General features: G+C 43.3%; 1 protein-coding gene across 1 annotated transcript in view; it reads right to left on the bottom strand.

Annotated features, from left to right (window-relative positions):
• Positions 1 to 20,929, bottom strand: part of PTPN13 (protein tyrosine phosphatase non-receptor type 13) — a 159,943-nt gene that overhangs the window by 5,445 nt on the left and 133,569 nt on the right. Inside the window, exons 31-44 of the mRNA XM_066632158.1 lie at positions 19,378 to 19,549; positions 18,369 to 18,527; positions 16,297 to 16,468; positions 15,945 to 16,155; positions 14,279 to 14,349; positions 12,928 to 12,989; positions 12,069 to 12,195; positions 10,713 to 10,847; positions 8,622 to 8,701; positions 7,559 to 7,614; positions 6,690 to 6,793; positions 5,275 to 5,423; positions 2,890 to 2,980; positions 633 to 970 (exon numbers count right to left, since the gene is read on the bottom strand). Coding sequence (XP_066488255.1) covers positions 633 to 970; positions 2,890 to 2,980; positions 5,275 to 5,423; positions 6,690 to 6,793; positions 7,559 to 7,614; positions 8,622 to 8,701; positions 10,713 to 10,847; positions 12,069 to 12,195; positions 12,928 to 12,989; positions 14,279 to 14,349; positions 15,945 to 16,155; positions 16,297 to 16,468; positions 18,369 to 18,527; positions 19,378 to 19,549 — 1,927 coding nt within the window. The remainder of the gene's footprint in view (positions 1 to 632; positions 971 to 2,889; positions 2,981 to 5,274; positions 5,424 to 6,689; positions 6,794 to 7,558; positions 7,615 to 8,621; positions 8,702 to 10,712; positions 10,848 to 12,068; positions 12,196 to 12,927; positions 12,990 to 14,278; positions 14,350 to 15,944; positions 16,156 to 16,296; positions 16,469 to 18,368; positions 18,528 to 19,377; positions 19,550 to 20,929) is intronic.

The raw sequence follows: 20,929 nt of genomic DNA, 5'->3' as shown, positions 1-20,929 counted from the left end.
GTTACCCTGCACATGCCAGATTTCGTCTGATCTCGGAAGCTAAGCAGGGTAGGCCTGGTTAGTACTTGGATGGGAGACCGCCTGGGAATACCGGGTGCAGTAGGCTTATACCATAGTCTTTCGAGACTGAAGATTGCCAACCAACATGAGAAGAGCCCTGCTAGATCAGGCCAAAACCCATCTAGTGCAGCTTCCTGTACCTCTCAGTGACCCACTAGATGTCTCAGGGAGCACACAAGACAACAAGACACCTGCATCCTGGTGTCCTCCCTTGCATCTGGCATTCTGAGGTAGCCTACATCAAAAATCAGGAGGCTGCACATACCCATCATGGCTAATAACCTGTGATGGACTTGTCCTCCAGAAATTTGTCCAATCCCCTTTTTAAATGCATCTAGGACAGATGCCATCACCATATCCTGTGGCAAGGAGTTCCACAGACTAATTAGACAATGGGTAAAAAAATACTTTTTGTCTGTCCTAACTCTTCAAACACTCAATGTTAGAGGATGTCCCTTGGTTCTGATGTTGTGTGAGAGGGAAAAAGAACATCCCTCTATCCATCCCCTGTGGCCCTCTCGCATTGATCCCTCAATTCCACTCTCTCACAAAATGAAGCCTGATTCACTCACCTGAATATCCTCCAGCTCCATCACTCTAACAACAAAGCCCTTGAATTGCTGCAGCCTCACCAAAGCAAGCCGGAGTCTATTGCTGATCATCGTGGTCTTGCCAAGGACATCAGGCCAATATCGCTGGCATTTGACCTTTTCTCCTTCCACCTCCTGCGTCATCATGGCTATGACAGTACAGTTTTGTTCCCAAGCCATTTGCCAGAAGTCTGCCACGGTAGTGGGGAGGGGTCCTTGACACGCAATGTAAATGTATTCCTTACTCCCCACCGGCATTCGAATGAAGCTGGCATTAATGTAGCCTCCTTCGGCTCCCAGAGGGACTCTTGTAGTGTCATCTGTAATCCCCACAATGGAACCAAGTTGTTATTATGATCATTAATAAATATAAACAACTGCATCATCTATGTGTACAAAAAGACAGGTCCCTGCCTCATGAAGCTTACAATCTGCAGTTCAAGACTACACTGATAGGAGTGAGAAAGAGGCAGGGTAAACAGAGGAAAAATATGCAATTTTATTGCATGAATATGAAGATTAATTCTGTTACATGTACTGAGGTGTACTTGCAGAATGGGGTGGGAACGAGGGGATTGAGTCATAAATTTGTATACAACCAGCTGTCATCAACACCATTTCATTGCCTCTTCTTCAATTGCTCAGGGTAGCTGTGGATGCTACAAGATGGTAGAGAAAGCCAGAGTGTAAGCACTTTCCAGTGTAGTCCAAAGGTGTGCACATTCACCTCTCCTCCATATTGAGGGGTACATGTTTCAAATATAGAGACCGCTCATGTGCGTCCCTGCTGGGAATATAGTAGTCTGCAAGTTCTTTGTTAGGACATTCCATGCATGAAGTAGGAGTGCACAAGTTATTCAAGCACTTGCATTTTCTTCTTCTGTGTCAGCCATTCAAGAAATACTCTTAAAACATCAAAGGTGTGATTTGGAATGAAGTAGTTTGGGTTGGATTTTGGACATGACATGAACATAACCGAAGCCTTGCTAGATCAGACCAGAGCTTCATCAAATCCAATAATCTGGTCTCCAGCTTGGTTGTTTGACAACACAATCATCCAAAAAACAGACAGTGCAAATATGCCCACAGATCAAGCTGCATATCTTATAAAATACTGTGCTGAATGCAACCTTTCTAGCTAACCACTACAGTGGGCCAGGGGATTTGACAGTCTTGACTTGTTTTTCAGTACGAAGCAAGCAGCAAAACCAATAGTTTGTTGAGCTCCAGGTGGTCCACCATACCTTGATGGAGGACAATGTTAATTTTGATGCATCGTAATTTAGGTAGACTCAACAGCGGCTTAAGACAGTGTTTTCTCAGCGGGTCGGGGCCCACTAGGTAGGTTGTGAGCCAATATCAGATGGGTTGCATAGCACCTAGCTCAGCTACCACTGAAAATATAGAGCTGAAAATACAGGGTACAGAGCTGCTGTGCAGGGTGGGCTCCAGGTGGGAGAAAGGCATACTGCTTTGCCCTGAATAGGTGAGAAGATGGGACGCTGGAAAGGGGGAAGGGCTGTGTGATTGGAGAAGGATCCAAGTCTGTGATCTGCTTTGACTTCCAAACTGGAATGTTTGAATTCCAAGCTATGCAAAACAGCAGCATAAGCATGGTGTCTAATAGGACGGATGGCTGATCAGGGACTAGGCTTGAAGTCTAAATTGATTATGTCACTTCTCGCCATGGCATCACTTCCGATTGGTCCTGACAGATTGTCATTCTAAAAACTGAGTCCCAGTGGTAAAACGTTTGAGAACCATTGGGTTAAGGCCCATGACACCAAAAAAGACCTTCTAGCCCTGACCACCCTCAAACCCATCAAATTATTATTATTATTAACAGTATTTATATACCGCTTTTCAACTAAAAGTTCACAAAGCGGTTTACAGAGAAAAATTAAATAACTAAATGGCTCCCTGTCCCAAAAGGGCTCACAATCTAAAAAGATGCTAAAGAATACCAGCAGACAGCCTCTAGAACAGAAAGTGCTGGGGTGAGGTGGGCCAGTTACTCTCCCCCTGCTAAAAAAAGGAGCACCCACTTGAAAAAGTGCCTCTTACCCAATTAGCAGGGGTTCCACCCAGTTTCCACCATTACACTTCTACTGACAATCTATACAGGCATCTCCTGGCACAGAGAAACCAGGCATCAATGTCAAGCTGACACTAAACAGTTAATTAGATTACCATCAGGGTAAAGAGATTACAATTTCATCTTCTGAAAATCAGGACTCACAGGGAAGGATGTTCTTATATCTGTTCTTCTTCCTGTTTTCCTTGGTTTGGCCCACCAAACACTGATCCAAAGGCTTTAAGTCTTGAAGATTCTACAAAGGAACATGTAGACTCCATAAGAGTTTCTGGAAAGACTATTGGTTAATAACATGATCAACAATACACTGTATTTTATATTTTCAATCAAGTACAAATGGAAAAAAAAATGGACCATTGGAAAGTCCCCACTCATGTTCCTGTGACCTGACCTCAAAAGACCCATGTACTTTTGTATTGTACCCACTATATTGATTTATGCCATCGATTTCTATATCCATTCCTGGGAAGCTTTCATGGTTCAGATACAGACTTGGTCCGGTACTTGTTAGATGGGAGAAATGAGTGCCGCTCATCAAATGTAGCAAAATATATATTTAAATCACTGTCGAGACGTAAATTCCTCTGTATTTCTTTGCCTGATCAACGATTGGTGGCTACCCTGAATGTTTTAATTTTGTTTTCTTGTTGGATTGTTTATGCCAATAAAGGTGGAAATGGAAAAAAACAACAACAAGTATTTAGGCCCTGAAATGGCTGGATTTTAAAAACAGATTCTTATCTGCCAGCTGATTAAACATTAGTAGATCAATACAAAATTGCATATCATTAAAAGTATATCATAAAAAATAGCTGCCATTGTTGAGATTTTTGAAGTAACTGTGAACTTATGCATGCTGCATGTTTAATTGTTACACAAACCATTTACAACAAATGGCGATGATGACAATGGAAGGGACAAGGCACTAACTATAGCTAGTATGTCCAGGAAAGAACTGCACTTCCCCGAACAAAAAGATCTGTATCACTAGGGAATGAGAAGCTTGGCTCTTTAATGAAGAGTGGGCAATGCAACAGGAAGTCCCAGCCAATTTATATTTCAAGTGAGGAAGAAGCACAATTGCATGTACTTTCTTCCTTCTCATTCAAGACATAAATGTATTCAAAATAATGGGCTAAGCATTGGAGACTGGGAAGCTCTAGGTTCAACCCCCCCACCCCCCGCACTTAGCCATGAAGTCCACTAAAATTACTGGACAATGTAACATCTCTAGCATAACCAACCCCCACAGGTTAATAGTGAGCATAAAATAAGATAAGCCCTTGATGGCACACCAACTTGGGCTTATAGAAAGGTGGATACAGATGTGATTGACAGATCTCCAGGCAGACTGACCTTCCTGAAATCTCTACTGTCAATGCCAACCTCCCCAAGTACCAGCTTAACAACAACAGAAATGGGAATGGTTAAACAGGAATACATTGCTAACTGGGACTGCACCCACAGTGGGTCAGGCATAATTCCATTACTGTTCATAATTTCTCTAAAGGACACAGAGAACTTGGTGTTAACACTAGGTAGCATCCTGGATCAGATGGTCTAGCGTGGTTTGGTTTAGTAACTTAAATAAAAGGTTGTAAAATAAGGGTGCATACGGATGCATCCTCCAGGAATGACCCCAATAAAGAACTGCATGTACAACCTTGTCCCCCTGATCAAGCTCAGGGAAAATCTATTCTTTTGGTTTTCAGCAGAAGCAGACTTATACAATGCTGACAGAGGGCCAAATCCTACCCAACTTTCCAGCCCTGGTGTACCCATGCCAATGGGGTTTGTGCTGCATCCTGTGGTGGGAGGGTAGTTATGGAGGCCTCCACAAGGTAAGGGAACAGTTGTTTCCTTGCCTAGGGATACATTGCAGGTGCTCCGGGGCTGGAAAGTTGGATAGGATTGAGCCCTGACTGACCTTGTCAATCATGAAGCCACTCCCCATTTCTCAGTGCAGAGCAGTACAGACTGCTGATTTGCTGGCCACCATGTTAATCACAAAACCACAACCCCACCTTCTCAGAGCTGTTTTTAACACATTGACAAAGCACAATTGATACACACACACGCCCCAAATGTCTGAGCAGACTTATAAGGCTATTGAAAAAAAAAAAGCAAGGAGATCCCCTGAAGTGAGAGGAGGAAGGGACAAAAAGGAAAGCATTCAACCCAGAAAGTGCAGCAGTTCACTAAGGAGCAAAGGTAGGTAACAGGAAAGCTCTCTTTATTTCACCACCCAATAAAGGAGGAGCAGAATGGATGGCAAACCACACATGCTTCTGTTTCTAGGTACAGTAAACCCTTGATTTAACTGACCTCAATTTAACAGATTTCAGAAACAATAGGTATTTTCTCCTTCATTAAAAACTAGGCACCTTTGTTCTGTGTACACACATCTCCATTGAATTCAATGCATTTAGACTGAATGGACTTTCAGTATTAGCAAACAGCTCTTCCCCTGAATTGTCCATTAGATTGGAAGTTCACTGTATGTTTGTTTACAAGAGAGCCTGGGCTCACCTCAATCTCCTTTGAAGGGACGCCTTGTTCCAAAAGTCCTTTCAGCATTCGAATAGTTGACTTCAGTGTGGTCCCGGTATATTTGCTTGAAGAGAGCACTTGGACAACTGGAAGCACGGCAAGCTCTTCATTTGTGGCTAAAGGGCAATCTGACACAGGAAGGAGATGGATTTATTGGGTCCTATAAAAATCCAAATAGAGAGGACAGCCTCCAGGGGAGTGCCACCCCATGAAATATAGCAGCAGTTACATGCACGACAGCACATTCTGTTTTCAGGCTGCCAAGGACTGATTTAAACACATGATGGTGATAGTTTTTATAAAGGCAACCCATAAATAAACTATGTGGTAAACAATTCCCCCCCCCATTGGTCTTTATCCCTTCATCCTTGACATTTCATATTTGCTACCAACAGCACTTTCCTCATGGCCCAATCCTGCTTGTTACACTGCAGGATACACAACAATCGCAAAGAGTAGAAGCGTGTCATGAACAACACCACAGATCCCAGCCGCACCTACAGCAGTGTACTGGCTGAGAGCACAACCTGCTCTCCAAGTGCCAGCTAAGGGAGGAAGAAGATGACAACACCACCAGAATGAGCATCACAGGGCTTGGAGCGGAGGCAGAACTGTGCTGGGTGGTGAGGGGTGGGGAGCAGAGTGCAGATCAAGCCTGGGAAGGAGGTGTATTCAGTGGCTGTGGTGTTCACTAAATCCTAGGCCCATTCCTGGGCCCAAGCTGACTTCATGGATCCACTTGGACTTGTGCCAGATAGCTGGCGCAGGTCAGAACAGACCCACCTGGTAGATAAGGACTTGCCCCAAGGAGGCCTCCAGAGGCCAAAACCACCCTGCAGGATGCAGCAGAGGCCACACTGGAGCCGCTGCATTGTCACATGGGAAGTGGTAGGGTTGGGCTGCCTGGCTTTTACAAGCACCTGTTCAAATTTAACAGAGAAACTAACAACCACCTGTGGCATTAGACTTCTTACATAATCAAGAAAAGCTTATACCTGTTACGACAAACAAAGTGGAGGAAGTGTGTTGTGTTTGGAAGGAAGTGTGGACTGGAGAAGAAGTTGAAGTCTTCAATATTACTGTCTAGAAATGGTTTAGCAATCCTTCGCCCCAGCTTGGTGGAGGAAGTTTGTTTAAATTCCATTGAAATCAAGGGGTATCAGACTGAAGAGCCCTCACTGTATCCATCTCTACAAACACAGCAACCTTGTGGGATGAAGTAACAAAATGCCTTCAGTTTAACCACTGGGGCGGAGACTCCACTTGTTCTCCAAGGAATCCTACCATTGAGAATGAAGCTGCATCTAGGACTGTTCCTTGGTCACTCCAGAGCATGTCAGGATGTCGGGAACTGGTTTTTAATCTATAAATATAGCATTCCACTGGTTGTTTACCTTTAACTGGCTGCTTCTGGTTTACTGATTCAATTGGCAGCTCATCGCTTCCCCATGTAATATTGTCCTCATTGCCCTGACCCATCAGAGGTTGCTGAGGTAATCTTATAAAGAAAAACACTTTGTTAAAAAGACAAGTTTGTATGTACACCTCTCCAAAATGACAAAAATTCTTATTGAGAATCCTTTCTATAAAGAATCTACTTCTTAAGCAAATTCCTTGTTACGTTTTGCCAGACCCCATATTTTTTTCTGTGCACTCACAGAATATCAAAAGACCAACCTGCAGATGGCAAATTAAACTACATCTCTATCACATGACACATCAAACCCAGCAGCAGAAAAGCAGCTGTCAGTTCTATGCAAGTGTCTCTTCTGCAAAAACAACAGCAGGGATTCTCATAGTCACATAGTCTCATAGTCACAATTAAAGACACTTACAGCCCAGTTCTAGTCAACTTTCCAGTGCTGATGCAGCCTTGCCAAAAGGGCACAGGACGTATGCTGTAGTGGGTGGTGGCGACAGCACTCACAGAGGTCTCAACGTAAGGGAATGTTAGCCCTCTTATCTGGGGGCTGCATAGTGGCTGCATCAGTTTTGGAAAGTTGGTTAGGATTGGGCTGTTAGGTACATTTAAGTTCATTGATTTAAATGGGCTTAAGCACAATGGCATAACTCTGGAATTGTGGCCATTAAGATATGGTTCATCTTATGGTTCAAGATAAGACATCCAGAGTAGTTTTCTTCAGAGAAAGCGTATTTCTGGAAGTGACTACTCACTATTACAAAAAAATTATTATTCATTCATTCATTTAAACAATGAAAGGTGGTACCACTGAAATTATGCATTAGTTTGAAAAGCGCTCACCTTTCAGACATTCCTTTGTCATTACAAAACTCTTCACAGCCATTTAATTGTGGTGGCTAAGGAAAAAAACAAGTTATATTTTTAACAACTTTAAGACACACACAGGAAACACACACATACACACTTTAATATAAAAACAACTCTCTATTTCCATCTTTCTACAGTAAATACCTTTTAGTGAATGGAGAGACACATCAGCCAAAAGGTATCATGTGAGCTGGGTCATTTTTGAACACTATTAGGACCAAATTACATGTTATATCAAGTCCATCATTAACTGTACCTATTTATCCCAGCAGAGCATTTTTTCCCCAGGTGCTGTTTGCTAATGTCCTTTTGCATATTTTTTTAGATTGTGAACCCCCTGGGGCATAAAGACATCTTTTCATTTATTGTTTTATGTAAGCTGTTTCATGACCTTTTTGTTGAAAAGGAGTACTTAAATATTTTTAATAGTAATAATAATCTGCATTGTAACCTTTGCCTGATGGTCCTGCGGAAGATAAAAGGAGGAGGTGGTGTGTGAAGGACAGTCTCTGCAGCTTGAAGGCAGCCTCTTAAAAAAAGTAGTCAGGGGGCCAACAAAGAACCTGAAAGCTAATGGTCAGCTGCAGAGACTGATCTGTCAGGCAGGAAGACCTTGGTCTCACTTCTACTATGAATTCACTCGGTGACCTCAGAAAAATCACAAACTTTTCTTCATCGCCCAACTGGAATGTGGAGATGATAACACTGACCTATTGTGTAGGATTGTTGCAAAGATTACCACAAGATAATGCCTTAAAAGCACTTTGAATGCTTGAACATATTACACAAGTACCAGGCCTGCAATCCTACACACACCCAAGTATCACTGAACTGAGTGGGCTTTACTTCTGAGTTGGCATGCCTAGGATTGCAATCCAAATGTTACTATTAACTGGATAGATGGATGTTCTAAACATTGGAGAGAGTTTATTCATTCATGAAGTCTGCACATTTGAAAAATTCCTAGCGTTGCGGAAATCTGAACCTTCCTCTCTGAACTAACAAGATCACCATCAACACAACTGTCTTCTTTTACCTCTGGGAAATCTTCAGGCAAAGAGGATCCATCACAATCCGTGTCCTCTGATTTTTCTTCTGCAAGTTTTCCATTTGTCTCTATGGGAAAGGAAACAAAACAAAGACAATGCCAGAGATACTGACTGGATGTATTTTACACACACATTAAGTACTTTTATGGAAACATTGATCGTTTATTGATATGCATCTTTCGGGGCCAGGGTGTATAGCATTTGTCTCCTGATTTACAACCAATTCCTATCTGCCAGGTGCAGTGGTGCCAAAATGGCTACTGCTGTCCAACCAGCACTGCTGGGACAGCCGGAGGTCTCCTGGGGGAAGGGGACTTTTGCCCTCTTCCTCCGGAAAAAGCCCCAAACCCCGCAATGGGGCTTCTCCAGTTTGCACAGCTATTTTGCAGCCCGACATGGAGGATAGGATATGGCGCAGCAGGGCTTAGCTGGTCCCACCTCCTCCCTTACAATACTTAACCATTTCATAAAGGTATGTGGGGACATTGACAGAGGGCCAGAGTCAGCAAGGGGATGGAGAGGACCAATACACTCTTGCTCCCCTCCAAGTATAGGGCTGTACTGATGGGAAAGTATCATCCAATCCAGCCCAAGATTGTACTCGGACTTTATATGGTCTTACTGTGATATCCAAATTAAAAAATAAAAAGCTCTGAAGCAAAGGGCCTCCTGTTTGTTTTTAAGACGATGTGCCCATATATTGTAACAGGCATCACCTTGGAAGGTACATCCCCCCCTATGTGAACAGGAAAGTTGATGCTTCCACCTTCAGTTTTCACAAGCACTTGTGCAAAGTATAATTTTTTAAAAATAGCTTGCTTCATTAATCAGGTCTTTTTTTAATAAAGCATTTTTCAATCTATTCACTTAATCATTTTAATGTTACATCCCTGTAATAAACCAACAAGATAAATCTGGCTGCTAGGAGTATTTTTAAACCCATAAGCTTTGAAGTTGCCTTGTTCAATTCCAGGTTCAGTTCCACACTTTGGTGTCTTTTCAAGGAGAAAGTTAACTGCTGCTGCAAACATCTACTTGGCCTGAGCCTGACCCCCACCTAACTGGCAGCTACCACTACCATGTGCTCTTTAAAAGGACTCTCTTTTCTTCCTCTTCCAAGCTGGAGCAGGCACCAGATGGTAGCCTGAGCTTGCACAAAAACAAGACTGAAGCAGCCTGGCAGGCTTCCATTCCCCTGGCTGCTTAATGCTTGGAGCTAGACCTTGCAGCAGGAAAGACACACAACCCATCCATGCTCCTTGAAAAGCATGCAAGAGGTAGAACAGTTGCTTCTTAGAGTACTCAGATGTAAAAATCAAATATTGATTTATTTCAATATAGTTACTCTGCTTTTATCATCATGTATGATAAAATGCATGATAAATGCTAAATACAGCTAACAATCTGGATTAAAAAAAAACCCATCACTAAAATGCAGATACCCAGAAAATAAAGATAATCACAGTTAAAATATGAATAAAACTAACATAACAATAGATTCCAAAGCAGCATCGATAAGGGTTAAGAGAAGTAACTTTAAAGTTGTTTGGATCCACTTGTCATGTTGTTAAACAGCTGCAAGGCTCTCTAATTCAGATCAGGACTGTGGCGGGGTGGGGGGGGGGAGGAGAGGATTTAAGCCTTTGCTCCTGCTGTGGTGCAGATCGGATCAGGGTCCCCTGCAGCTATTTGCCCTTGGAGGAATTACTAGGGGTGCCAATACTGTAACGTTGGAATAATAATGGAGCAGAACTGAGGAAATTTGCTCATTCCTAGATCACTCTAGGACAAACTTTGCGACTGGTATCTTTCAAGATATTTAAATGCACAGGCAAAACCAAGTGGCCCTGTGAGTTTAAGCAATGCTGCTCTTTCTTGCCAGGGATTTCACTGGCAAAAAGCTGCAGTGAGTGAATATGAAGGCCAAGTTAGCATTTACAAAGCCTGGGTTTCACTTCGTGATGACCTGATAAGAAACGCTCTGCAGCCCTCATAAAAATTAATCTTGCAAAACTGCAGCAGCCCTGGAATGGTTTCTATTTGCTCTTTACAAGGCTCCTTCTCAGGACTCACAGTACCTGGCAGATGGTTTCCAGATGTGGCATTACTGAGGTTTAGCAGGTTCTGGGCTTCTTCATCTACAACGTCTAAAAGGTACTGAATGACTTCATTATGATCATCCTCATCGTAAGAATCATCATCTTGTACCTCTGCTTTAAACAAACAAACAAACAAGTTACTATTACTCTGAAAAAAAATACAAAATACATGCACTTGCACAGAGGCATCACTGACGACACATAGAGCTGTTATTTTAATGAATCAGGATGTCTGAACTTTGCACCAGAGCAGAGGTGGTAAGGGGAGAGTTCATGGGCTTGGGGGACTTTGGATTGCATTAATGACCCAACAAACCATGGATCGTCAAATTGATTGAACCAGAACCCACCGTAAAAGCAGCTGGCCAATGAAATAACAAGCTAAAATTCCTGAGTGAAGAGAAAATTATTCACTTGGCACCTGAAACTCAGAAGGTACCAAGTGAGCCTTCCTAGGGAAACAGTTCCATAACCAGGGCACCAGCAGTGAAAACTACCTATCCTTGGATCAGGGATCACCACATCTCTGCAGGTGGGAACAAATGAAGAAGGGGTCTGAGTGCCAATTTCAGTTCTAAAGCAGTTTAATGTGGCTGCAGTGTTTGAAGCTGCTTCTCCACCAAAAAGCAAAAAGCAGGTGATAATGTTGAGCTCCATGCCATTAAAACTTCTACATTATATTAAGTATTATAGAACTTCATATTGCTATTTATTACGGAACATCATATTATTACAGAACACTTACAAACCACTTCGCCACCTAATAAGTTTTTCAAGGTGGTTGACACAGCAAAGGATTGCTGCAAACTGCCATTAAACGCACTGGAGGAGGCTAGGCTGTGCTTTTTTCCCCTCATGGCTTTCTGTTTAACTAGCCACTACAGGCTGAGTATCACTTATCCGGACTGCTTGAGACAGGAAGGTGCCTGGATTTGTCTGGATTTTGTAATAATTGCATAAATACAGTGAGAAATCTTTCCTTTTGCTCTTTTCATTGTCACCCCTATGGGTGTCTGCTGGCCTCTTTGGCATTGTTCAACAATGTCTATACAGGTACACACCACAGAGCAGAGAACAGAACTTCAGACCTGTGTCTGCACTGTACATGGGAATGAGCACAAGACCTTCTAGTGTTCACACTACAGAAAACAAATCTTAGACAAAAATGTCTGGATTTTGGAATAGGCCAGATTTCGAATGTCCGGATAAGGGGTAATCTACCTGTACAATAATAAAGCATTTCTTCATTTTAACAGTTCAGATCTATTGTTCCAGCACAATGATAAAAGCCTTAGCAAAAGAAAGATGTAAACTGCCCCACCCAGTTATCTTTACCTGAGTTGTTATTGTAGCTGGAAAACTCTGAGGCCCGACTTGCAGCAATACTTGGAGGTGTCTCATTAGATCCAGAGACAATTCCTGGCCCTTTCATCAAATAGCTGTTGTTCAGTTCACTATTGACCTAACAAAACCAGGAAGTTAGGATTAGCTTTGGGTTTAAGCACTACTGTTAAAGTGGATTTAGCAGCTTTGGTCACTGGATATAAGAAAAATTAAGTTCAGATGACACAAGACACAAACCTAAGACACAAACCAAACCAGGGTTTTGGATTCATTTAAAAAAGCCTTGGGGTTGGGAATTCCCACCCCTCTTCCCCCCTCTTTCCTTCCCTCTTGTACGGCATTATCTCACTGATTTCCCATATCTAGCAAACTACAATTTGCCATTTCATCTGAACAAGGCAAATTTTGATTTATACAATCCATAAGTTGATAGGGCTTCCAATTCTGATTTGCAGACAAATTATAGTTTGTGAAAACAAAAGGCTGCCCAGTTCAGTCATGACAATAGACAATGCATCAGATGGCATGGAAAACACAAGGGAAGAAGGAAAGGAAGTTTCCCATATAAAAGTAGCGTAAAAAATACCAGTACATCAGGACTGGTGGACCCAAACTAGCAGGGCAGCCATCCCATGCATATATATTATGCTTACAGCATGCCCTACACCTGGTTTGCCCCAATCAGGCTGTGAGGTCAGTATGGATACACAGCGTAACCACCCAAGAGTATCACTGATAAAAATTAGTCCCATGTCAAATGGTTCCTCTTTAAATAGTCACAGCATTGTGATACAGTTCTTCCTGCCATGCCAAAGGCACAGAGAAAACCTGATTGTTCCCAGTTGCTTACCTTAGATACATAATCATTGGGTCCTGTGGGTGTTTTGCCAGAAGGTTCTCCATGAAGATGACCTAAAAGAAGTGGAGGGGAGAACAGAACTGTTTGCCAAACAACACATACATACTGTATCAGCTAGTCTCAATAATTCTGTACTTCCTAAGACACAAACCTAAAGCTGTATATAAAATGAAAAGTTGGATCCACCTTTTATAAACTGTTTTAAAGGTAGCTTACACTTAAAAAAAACACACGCAACAAATACCAATTAAAAAGCACCACAAATTTACAAAAATAAAACTATAAAAATAATAAAACTCTGTGTTAGGACACATGCTCTCGGATTGGCTCAAATGTATTTGAAGCACTTTTTTGCCACAGAATTTAAAAGTTGAATGAAAAGTTGAATTTAAAAGTTCATCCCAGCTAAGGGCCAAACTAGGCGAGATGTGAGAGCTCCACATTTGAAACTCCTAATGCTGTTTTCCTTTATCAAAAAGCTATCCCTGAGACTGAGGGCGTGGAGCTGGAGGGGAAGAATGGTTAGACTTCTCCCCCTTCCAAATCGGGATCCCTATTGCTGCTTTTTGAGAAAGAAAAAGACATCAGGAGCTTCAAAGATAGGGCCCCCATGTCCTGTCTAGTCAGTGGAGGCCCAAAGTTGCATCAATTTCTGCTGCCCATCCTTGTCAAATCCTCTGCCAGCATAGGCACAGAAATCAGCACCCTCTATGCTGACATTAATTCCACCACCTTGCATTGGAGTATGAGCACCGGCCAGCAACACCCTCATCTTCCTCCAGCACCACTTTTTCTAAATGGGGAGGAGGATCTGGGGAGTGGAACCTCTTTGTACCAAGAAAACTGGAAGAAGCGGCCCAAGAGGAAGAGACAAGAATGAGAGGGAAGGGGAAGGGCAGTGGCCGGACAGGCAATAGGCTGGGGTAGACTGGTGAGGATGGGTGCCAGGTTGTGTCTTTTCCACTCTGCAGCCTGGAGTTAGCACTTTGGCTGGCTTCACCACTGGACCATTTCTGTAACTAATTGGGCCCCAAGAGCCTATCGGAACATCTTGGGCAACTTAAAAAACAAATCTTTTTGGCGCTTGTTTGAGGGTCAACTCTTTTGGGGGGGCGGTTGGGACCATTTATTTTACTTTCAAATAATTGTGCTGAACACTGAAATGAATTATACTGGTCAGTGACCGTAATAAAAGATTCTTCTTCTTCTGAAATGAAGAAGAAAATTCTATTGTATTCAGTGGGACTGACTTCTGGGAAGGCACTAGGGTACTAAATCATTATGTCTTGTACCTGGGCATGAGTAGATCTCCATCAAGGTCAATTCTTAATCATATCCTTACCATTTTGCCTGATTGAACTTGGACTCGTATTAGCTAGGCCTTTAGTCTTCAGAAGCACTGGATGTCCATCTCTGAGATAAGAAACAACTCTGTTCAGTTTGTGCAAAGGACTCAAAGTACTGTATATATATATTTTGTCAATATACATAATGTTTCACCAACTTATGGGGGGGGGGGCGTCCTATAAGCTGATTTGACCAAAACGTGCCAACATCTGAGGTCTGGAAACTAAGAACAGAACATTATTCTTAACATGGTCACCTCAATCCTATATCCACAGTGAATCTTTTCAGAAAGCAGGTAGGGGATTTCCTTTTCTTGTATTTAAAATATTTGTGTCCTGTCTTTCCTCTCCTGCAAGTGAGGAGCTTGAGGCAACTCAGATCCCCATCTTATCTCAATGGCATTCAATTTTGGGGGCCAAGTCGGAAAGGCAAATAGGCCTTTTGGATGTGGTTGCAACTGATTTAGGGTGCAATCCTAACTGCACCCCAGGGCAGCACAAGTCCTTTGTGCCATTCTGGGAGGTTGGCAAATGTGCCGTAAAGCACGTTTGCACCTCCCTCAGAGTAAGTCATGGTGGCGCAGAGAGGTGCGTCAGCCTGCGGAGATCAGAAACAGCCTTCACAGGGCGGCAGCAGCAGCAGCTGAGACCACGTTGGCCAAGCTCAGCCAGTGAAGGGGTGTGGGAGGGGCATGGGAAGGACATGGGAAGGGGTGTGGGAGGCGCGTGGGAAGGACAGGGAGGTGGGGCCAGGATCTGACAGTTGTGCCTGATCCTGGCCCCGTTCCTAGGCAGTCTGCTGTGTTCTGCTCAGATCTGCACCACATCATTAGGTGACACAGATCTGAGTAGACCCATTGGGGCCGTTATGGCTCTTCCCAAGGTAAGAGGAATTTCTTCCCCTTGCCTCGGACCAAGTCTCAACTAGCCCCAAACTTGCTCTGGATACAGTGCAGGCTCACCAGCCTGCCTGTTCCAGTGCAGGTTAGGATTGCCCTGTTAACGAACTTGGCTTTATTGTGACTTTATTGGCTAAATCAGGGGCGCCCAAACCCTGGCCCGGGGGCCACTTGCGGCCCTCAGGGACTCACAATCCGGCCCGCGGGGAGCCCCCAGTCTTCAATGAGCACCTGGCCCTCTGCAGACTTGCTGGAGCCTGCGCTGGCCCGACGCAATTGCTCTCAGTGTAAAGATGGCTGTTTGACCTCCCGCATGAGCTGCGGGACAAGGGTTCCTCCACTGCTTGCTGTTTCACATTTATGATACAGCAGTGGCAGTGAAGGAAAGGCTGGCTTTGCTTTGTGCAAGAACTTTTATAGGCCTTGAGCTATTATTGCAAGACCATCTCTAATATATTCATTTATGGAAATTTATTCAAATTTGAAATGTAAATTAATTCGGCCCCCAACACAGTTTCAGAGAGATGATGTGGCCCTCCTGCCAAAAAGTTTGGACGCCCCTGGGCTAAATTATTGAACAAAGAACAGGTGATAAAGACGGATTTCTGCCAGGTACCAATCCTCTTTTCAAAAACTTTATTTCTTATTCATGCTTTCCTTTGTAGAAACAAATGCAGCTCCCTCAATTAACTGCACCCACCACAAATGCTTTTGCAGTGGAAAGTTGGATAAGGTTAGTCTTGTTACTTTTGTCAGAAATTACCTTGTTGCTTTCAGAACTACTGTTGGAAGCGACATCTCAAGCGTCCTCTTTGCCTCTTTCAAAGTCATTCCCTGAGTGCTGATCCCATTAATGTAATGGATGATATCCAATGCATGGAGAGAGCCCTCCATGGCTGCGGCTGATGTTGGACTGATATCACTAATATATATCACCTGAAAAACACTGTCAAGACCACCAGCGAGGGAGATACCTGGAGAGAAGGATAAAAAATAACCCCAGACTTGCTCTTCATTCTTTGCTTTTCTGAATAAAGTATTAGTGGTTTAGCAATTGAAGGGCCTTGAAAGGAACTTCCACACAAGGGTAAAGGTCAATGAAATGCTGAACTTACCCAATTCTTCTTTATGGCACGTCAAAGTGATATCATGCAACAGATGTGGCAAGATGGGTATCTTGGGTAACTCCAAAACACGTCCAAGCACCAGCCTGACTGTCTTTGGGGCAGCCCGGAGAAAACCTACTGCATCTGTGTGGCTCATGTTAGTGACATCTTTGTCATTCACCTGCGAAAGTAAACAAGATAAAGAATTGTAGTTGTGGTGCCTAAACATTCCCAGACAGGAAGTGGATCTCTTTCTCTTAATCTTCACAGTAGCAAAACACCTGTCATTATGGCTCGGAGAAGGGGAAGACATGGCAAACCACAGGGCTCAAACTGGGAAACTCACAGGTCTCTGATCTCTGAGCCACAAGGCTGTTGGATGGAGGAGGGAACTGCAGGCTGGGATACTAACACCACATCTCTGAATCTTCCTGGTTCCCAGAATCAAGTGATCCCATTGATCCAATCTGTTGCCACTGCCTACCATAAAACTCTCAGGCTAATTTCTCTTACTCATTAAAACCCTTCTGTCTTTTTCTCTTAGGCTACATGAGATCCTAGGTGGCCAACAATAAAGTTAAAATGGATACACAACAAATAAGGTAACATTTCTAACTTCCTGCCAACAGAGCAAAGAAGCACCTTCTAAAGTGGTGATTCTCTTACACTTAGCAGGGGGAGAACCACTGTCCCCATTCATCCCAGCATAACATCCTTCCTTCTTAGGGGTTTGCTGACATTTAGATCTAAAAACCTGAAAGCAGTGGAATGGGGACCCATATATGGCAGGGACCCCAAGCATTTGGTATATCACTGTAAGCATAGTTAATACACACACATTGTGCAGGAATCTGAACCACCTAGGATCAGAAACAACTGATGGGTTTTCATCCTGTCCACCATAATGTGTCAGTAAGTAAACACTACACTTGAGTTTTTCTTCTAAGAAAAAATGTCAGCCATACATGCCTAGTGGGAGAAAGCAAAGGTTGACATTGTGGAGCACTAGAATCCCGTAAAATGAACGCATTCCATTTTTATCAGCCAAGATTGCACAGAAGCAGAGGTGTAACTTGGATGGAGCCTGAGGGGCACATGCCAAGGGCGGTATACTGGAGGGGGGGGAGATGACTGCCCAGGCTCTGCCCTGGTTCTTTTCGGAGAGGAGAGCACTGCTGTGGCTCCACATGCGCTCTATCCCTTTAAAGACAGACTCAGAAGGGCCAGAGACAGGGTGTGTGCGAAGCCACCGCAGCAAGCACCCTGCCCTCCAAGAAGAACCAGGAAGCAACTACCTTCAGTGCAAGACAGTCACCTCTGAGTTCTTTCAGGAGGGTGGGGTGCTGCTGTGGCTTTGTACACACCCCATCCCTGTCTCTTTGAAAGCTGATGGACGTGTGAGGCTGCAGCAGGAAGCGCCCCACCCTCTGGGAGAACCCATTAGTGACATCACGTGACATCATGCCTGGGCACTGGGGCAGTGTGTTATGGCTCTGCACAGAAGCATCCTCGTGCACAAGTACACAACGCAACCTTAGGTGTGATTTTTCTTCAAGTGGATGCAGACTCCAGTTCTCTTGGCGATGAGATCATCACAGAGTAAGTATTCTTATACCGACAGCCATTGCAACTGTATATACTATGACAGCTGTCATGGATATTTTGATCTATATTGGATTTATATTGGATTTATATTCTTCAGGTGGATGCAGACTCCAGTTCTCTTGGTGATGAGATCATCACAGAGTAAGTATTCTTATACCGACAGCTATTGCAACTGTATATACTATGACAGCTGTCATGGATATTTTGATTTGTCAGATATTTTGATTTATGAAGTCTCCTGCAACCCAGGATTATCCACATGATAATTGCAAACACTATGTCAAAAAGGCACAAGTCTGTGAATCATCTTTAACTTGTGTCAGGATGGCGCTGACAGAAAGCAGTTGAAATACAGCTTTTGTGTTAGCATTCTTTCCTATTTTCCCCAAGGCTGGCCCTACTTCATAGTTGCCTCCATATCTTTTTCTCCTGTTGGGTTCTGCAACATTAGAAGAAAGCAAGCCAAGCTGCCTCACCTTGATGAGACGATCTCCTGGACGTAACCGCCCATCGCTTTTGGCAGGATCTTGAACGACATCATGAATGTAGCACCCAACACTGTCATTCCCTTTGGTCACCGTGAAACCCAGGCTGCCCTTTTCCGACTTCGTCAGGATGACATGGAGCTCCACTTCCTGTAGGGAAAATGAACATTTATTTCAGGTTTTGGACCTGGCAAAACACAAACCACAGTATACAAATATGTCAAAGCCTAGTTCAGGGTAGAAGATCATATTGCAGGATGTACCTTAAGAGTATATCCATTTCAGCTGTTTCTCGTGAGAGTTATGTACAGAATTATAAAATAATTTATGTGATCTATTCATCTTCTGATTAAAAACACTAGGAAGTGGTTTCCCAGAGTGAACATTGGAGCCAAATTAGATGAGAAGCAGGAGATGTAGGTCTGGAGCTCCCAAGTTGCCCATTTTTATCCAAATGTAGCTCTGGTGGGAGGTGCATGACTCTAACGTAGCTTACAGCCAGGGCACAGGAGTGTGGTTAAACCATTCTCCCATGACTTTTCATCAATCTAAATCATGCTCCTGAGACAGAAACTGGAGAGCAGAAACCGTACTGTGGAGTTTACAGCTACTCAGGATGTAGGTGGGATGATTTAAATCAGGGTAAGGATTAAATAAAGCTTCAACAGCATTAAACCAATTCAGAAGTCACTCTTCCCCAACATCAGTGGGGTCTCATCTGATGGGGAATCTTCTGTGGCTTCATGTTGCTGCTCTTCACTGTCACAGATCTGATTCCTTCACTGTGCTTAAAAACAATGTCCTTCAAATTTGTTATAGCCGAAGTACACAATATTTCTAATTAAAACTAAATGCACATTTAGTCTTATTTTCAAAAAGGTTAAAGCACAAAATAAACTGGATAGCAACAGTGTCAAGCTCAGTTTCTTGTGAATTTGCTCAACATTAAGATACAAAACACACAATATACTTTTGTTGAGAATAAAGTGAAAAAAATTACTGGTTCATATTCATCAGCGTTCTTTTCAAGTTGGTTGAAAAGTGATGCCAGCCCTCTGTGTGATGCCGCAAGCTCCGAGACCAAAGAGTTGTAGTTATCGTCTGTTGAACCAGGTGTGGTGGTTCTACAGTTGGGCATAGGAGGCAAATCCAACAGAGGAGACGGAGGATGACTAGAGCAAAAGAGAAGCAAGAGATATGTGGGATCCCTGGGATCAGACTTTTACTGATTGCAACATCAGATCTATTTATTTATTTGCTACATTTTTCAATCCACGTTTTGGTCCTGAAATGGAACCTCCAAAGTAGCTCACCAGTTTAAAATATCATTCAGAAAGTCAAGCTAGAGGTGATGGAAGCAGCCATGTTTATTTACTCATATGTCTGACCTGTTCATGTATAACGTGAGAGGTGAGGTGCAGTTCTTAGATCAAATGGGCAAGTGGTGGTGAACTTTCCCCCATCTTACCTTTGTTACTTTAGGCACTTTTCTCCAAGTTATGCTCAACTGCGGTATCATCACAGGACTTGGAGGAAAGAGCATGGGACAACGGACTGCACACAGTGGGTGGGGAGAGGAGTATTCAGTTCTCCTCGTTATGTGACCCTTTTGATGTAAAACTTAAACCTCTTTCCTTCTGCCCTGTATGCAAACAGGATAATAAAACATGGCTGCTCCAATACATCTGGGCTCTGAGTTGCACAATAAATTACACTAGAAACCAACAAGATTAACAGCGCAATCCTAACTATGAGTTAGGCTGATGCAAGTCCCGTGCGCCAGCCTAGGAGGTCACAAACATGCCATAAAGCACGTTTGCACCTCCTCTAGAGCAGTGGTTCTCACCCTTTTCAGCCCGGGACCCATTTCTGAGAATGACAATCTGTCTGGGACCCACCGGAAGTGATGTCATCAACCTGGAAAGTGATGTCATGGCAGGAAGTGACATCATCAAGCAGGAAGTGACATCACTGTGGTAGCAGAAGTGATTTCATCAAACAGGAAGTGACATCACTGTTCTTACCTAGGAACTCAAACTGTAAAAGACAAGAGAAAATATTCCAGCTCAGAAGCTTCTTCCAATTCTCCCCCCCCACTACCATTGTACCATATCAGAAGTAAGCCCTTCTTACTGCCCATTGTGTTGAGTTGGGAACATCATTTGATGTAGCTTTGTGATATTCTCCAAAAGGAAAGGTCCTCAAATCTTATTACTCACTCCCTGGAACTAGCCTGGGTCATGGTGCTTTGGAGACAAGGATGCCAGCAGGTGAAACAGTGTTTGGGCGGGCATAGGGCTCCTGAGTTCGTAAAATTAATGACATGATTCTGTGCTCCGAAAAGGTCTGGTGTTTATATTTAAAAAGCAATTATCCATTTCTACTGAATATCTTAATGCTTCCAGGAATAAATATGAAAGTTTAACAACCTGCATCTGTAAAACCACCACCAAGAAGCAGGAAGTTTTAAACATATGCCAGAACTGTCAGCTGGCAACAATAAAGCAAAATTGGTGAAAGACCATGGCAGAGCTGTAATTCTCTGAAGATTG

The sequence above is a fragment of the Tiliqua scincoides genome, chromosome 6 (assembly GCF_035046505.1).
Source record: "Tiliqua scincoides isolate rTilSci1 chromosome 6, rTilSci1.hap2, whole genome shotgun sequence".
Taxonomy (NCBI): Eukaryota; Metazoa; Chordata; class Lepidosauria; order Squamata; family Scincidae; genus Tiliqua; species Tiliqua scincoides.
This window is presented reverse-complemented; position numbering and strand designations above follow the sequence as displayed.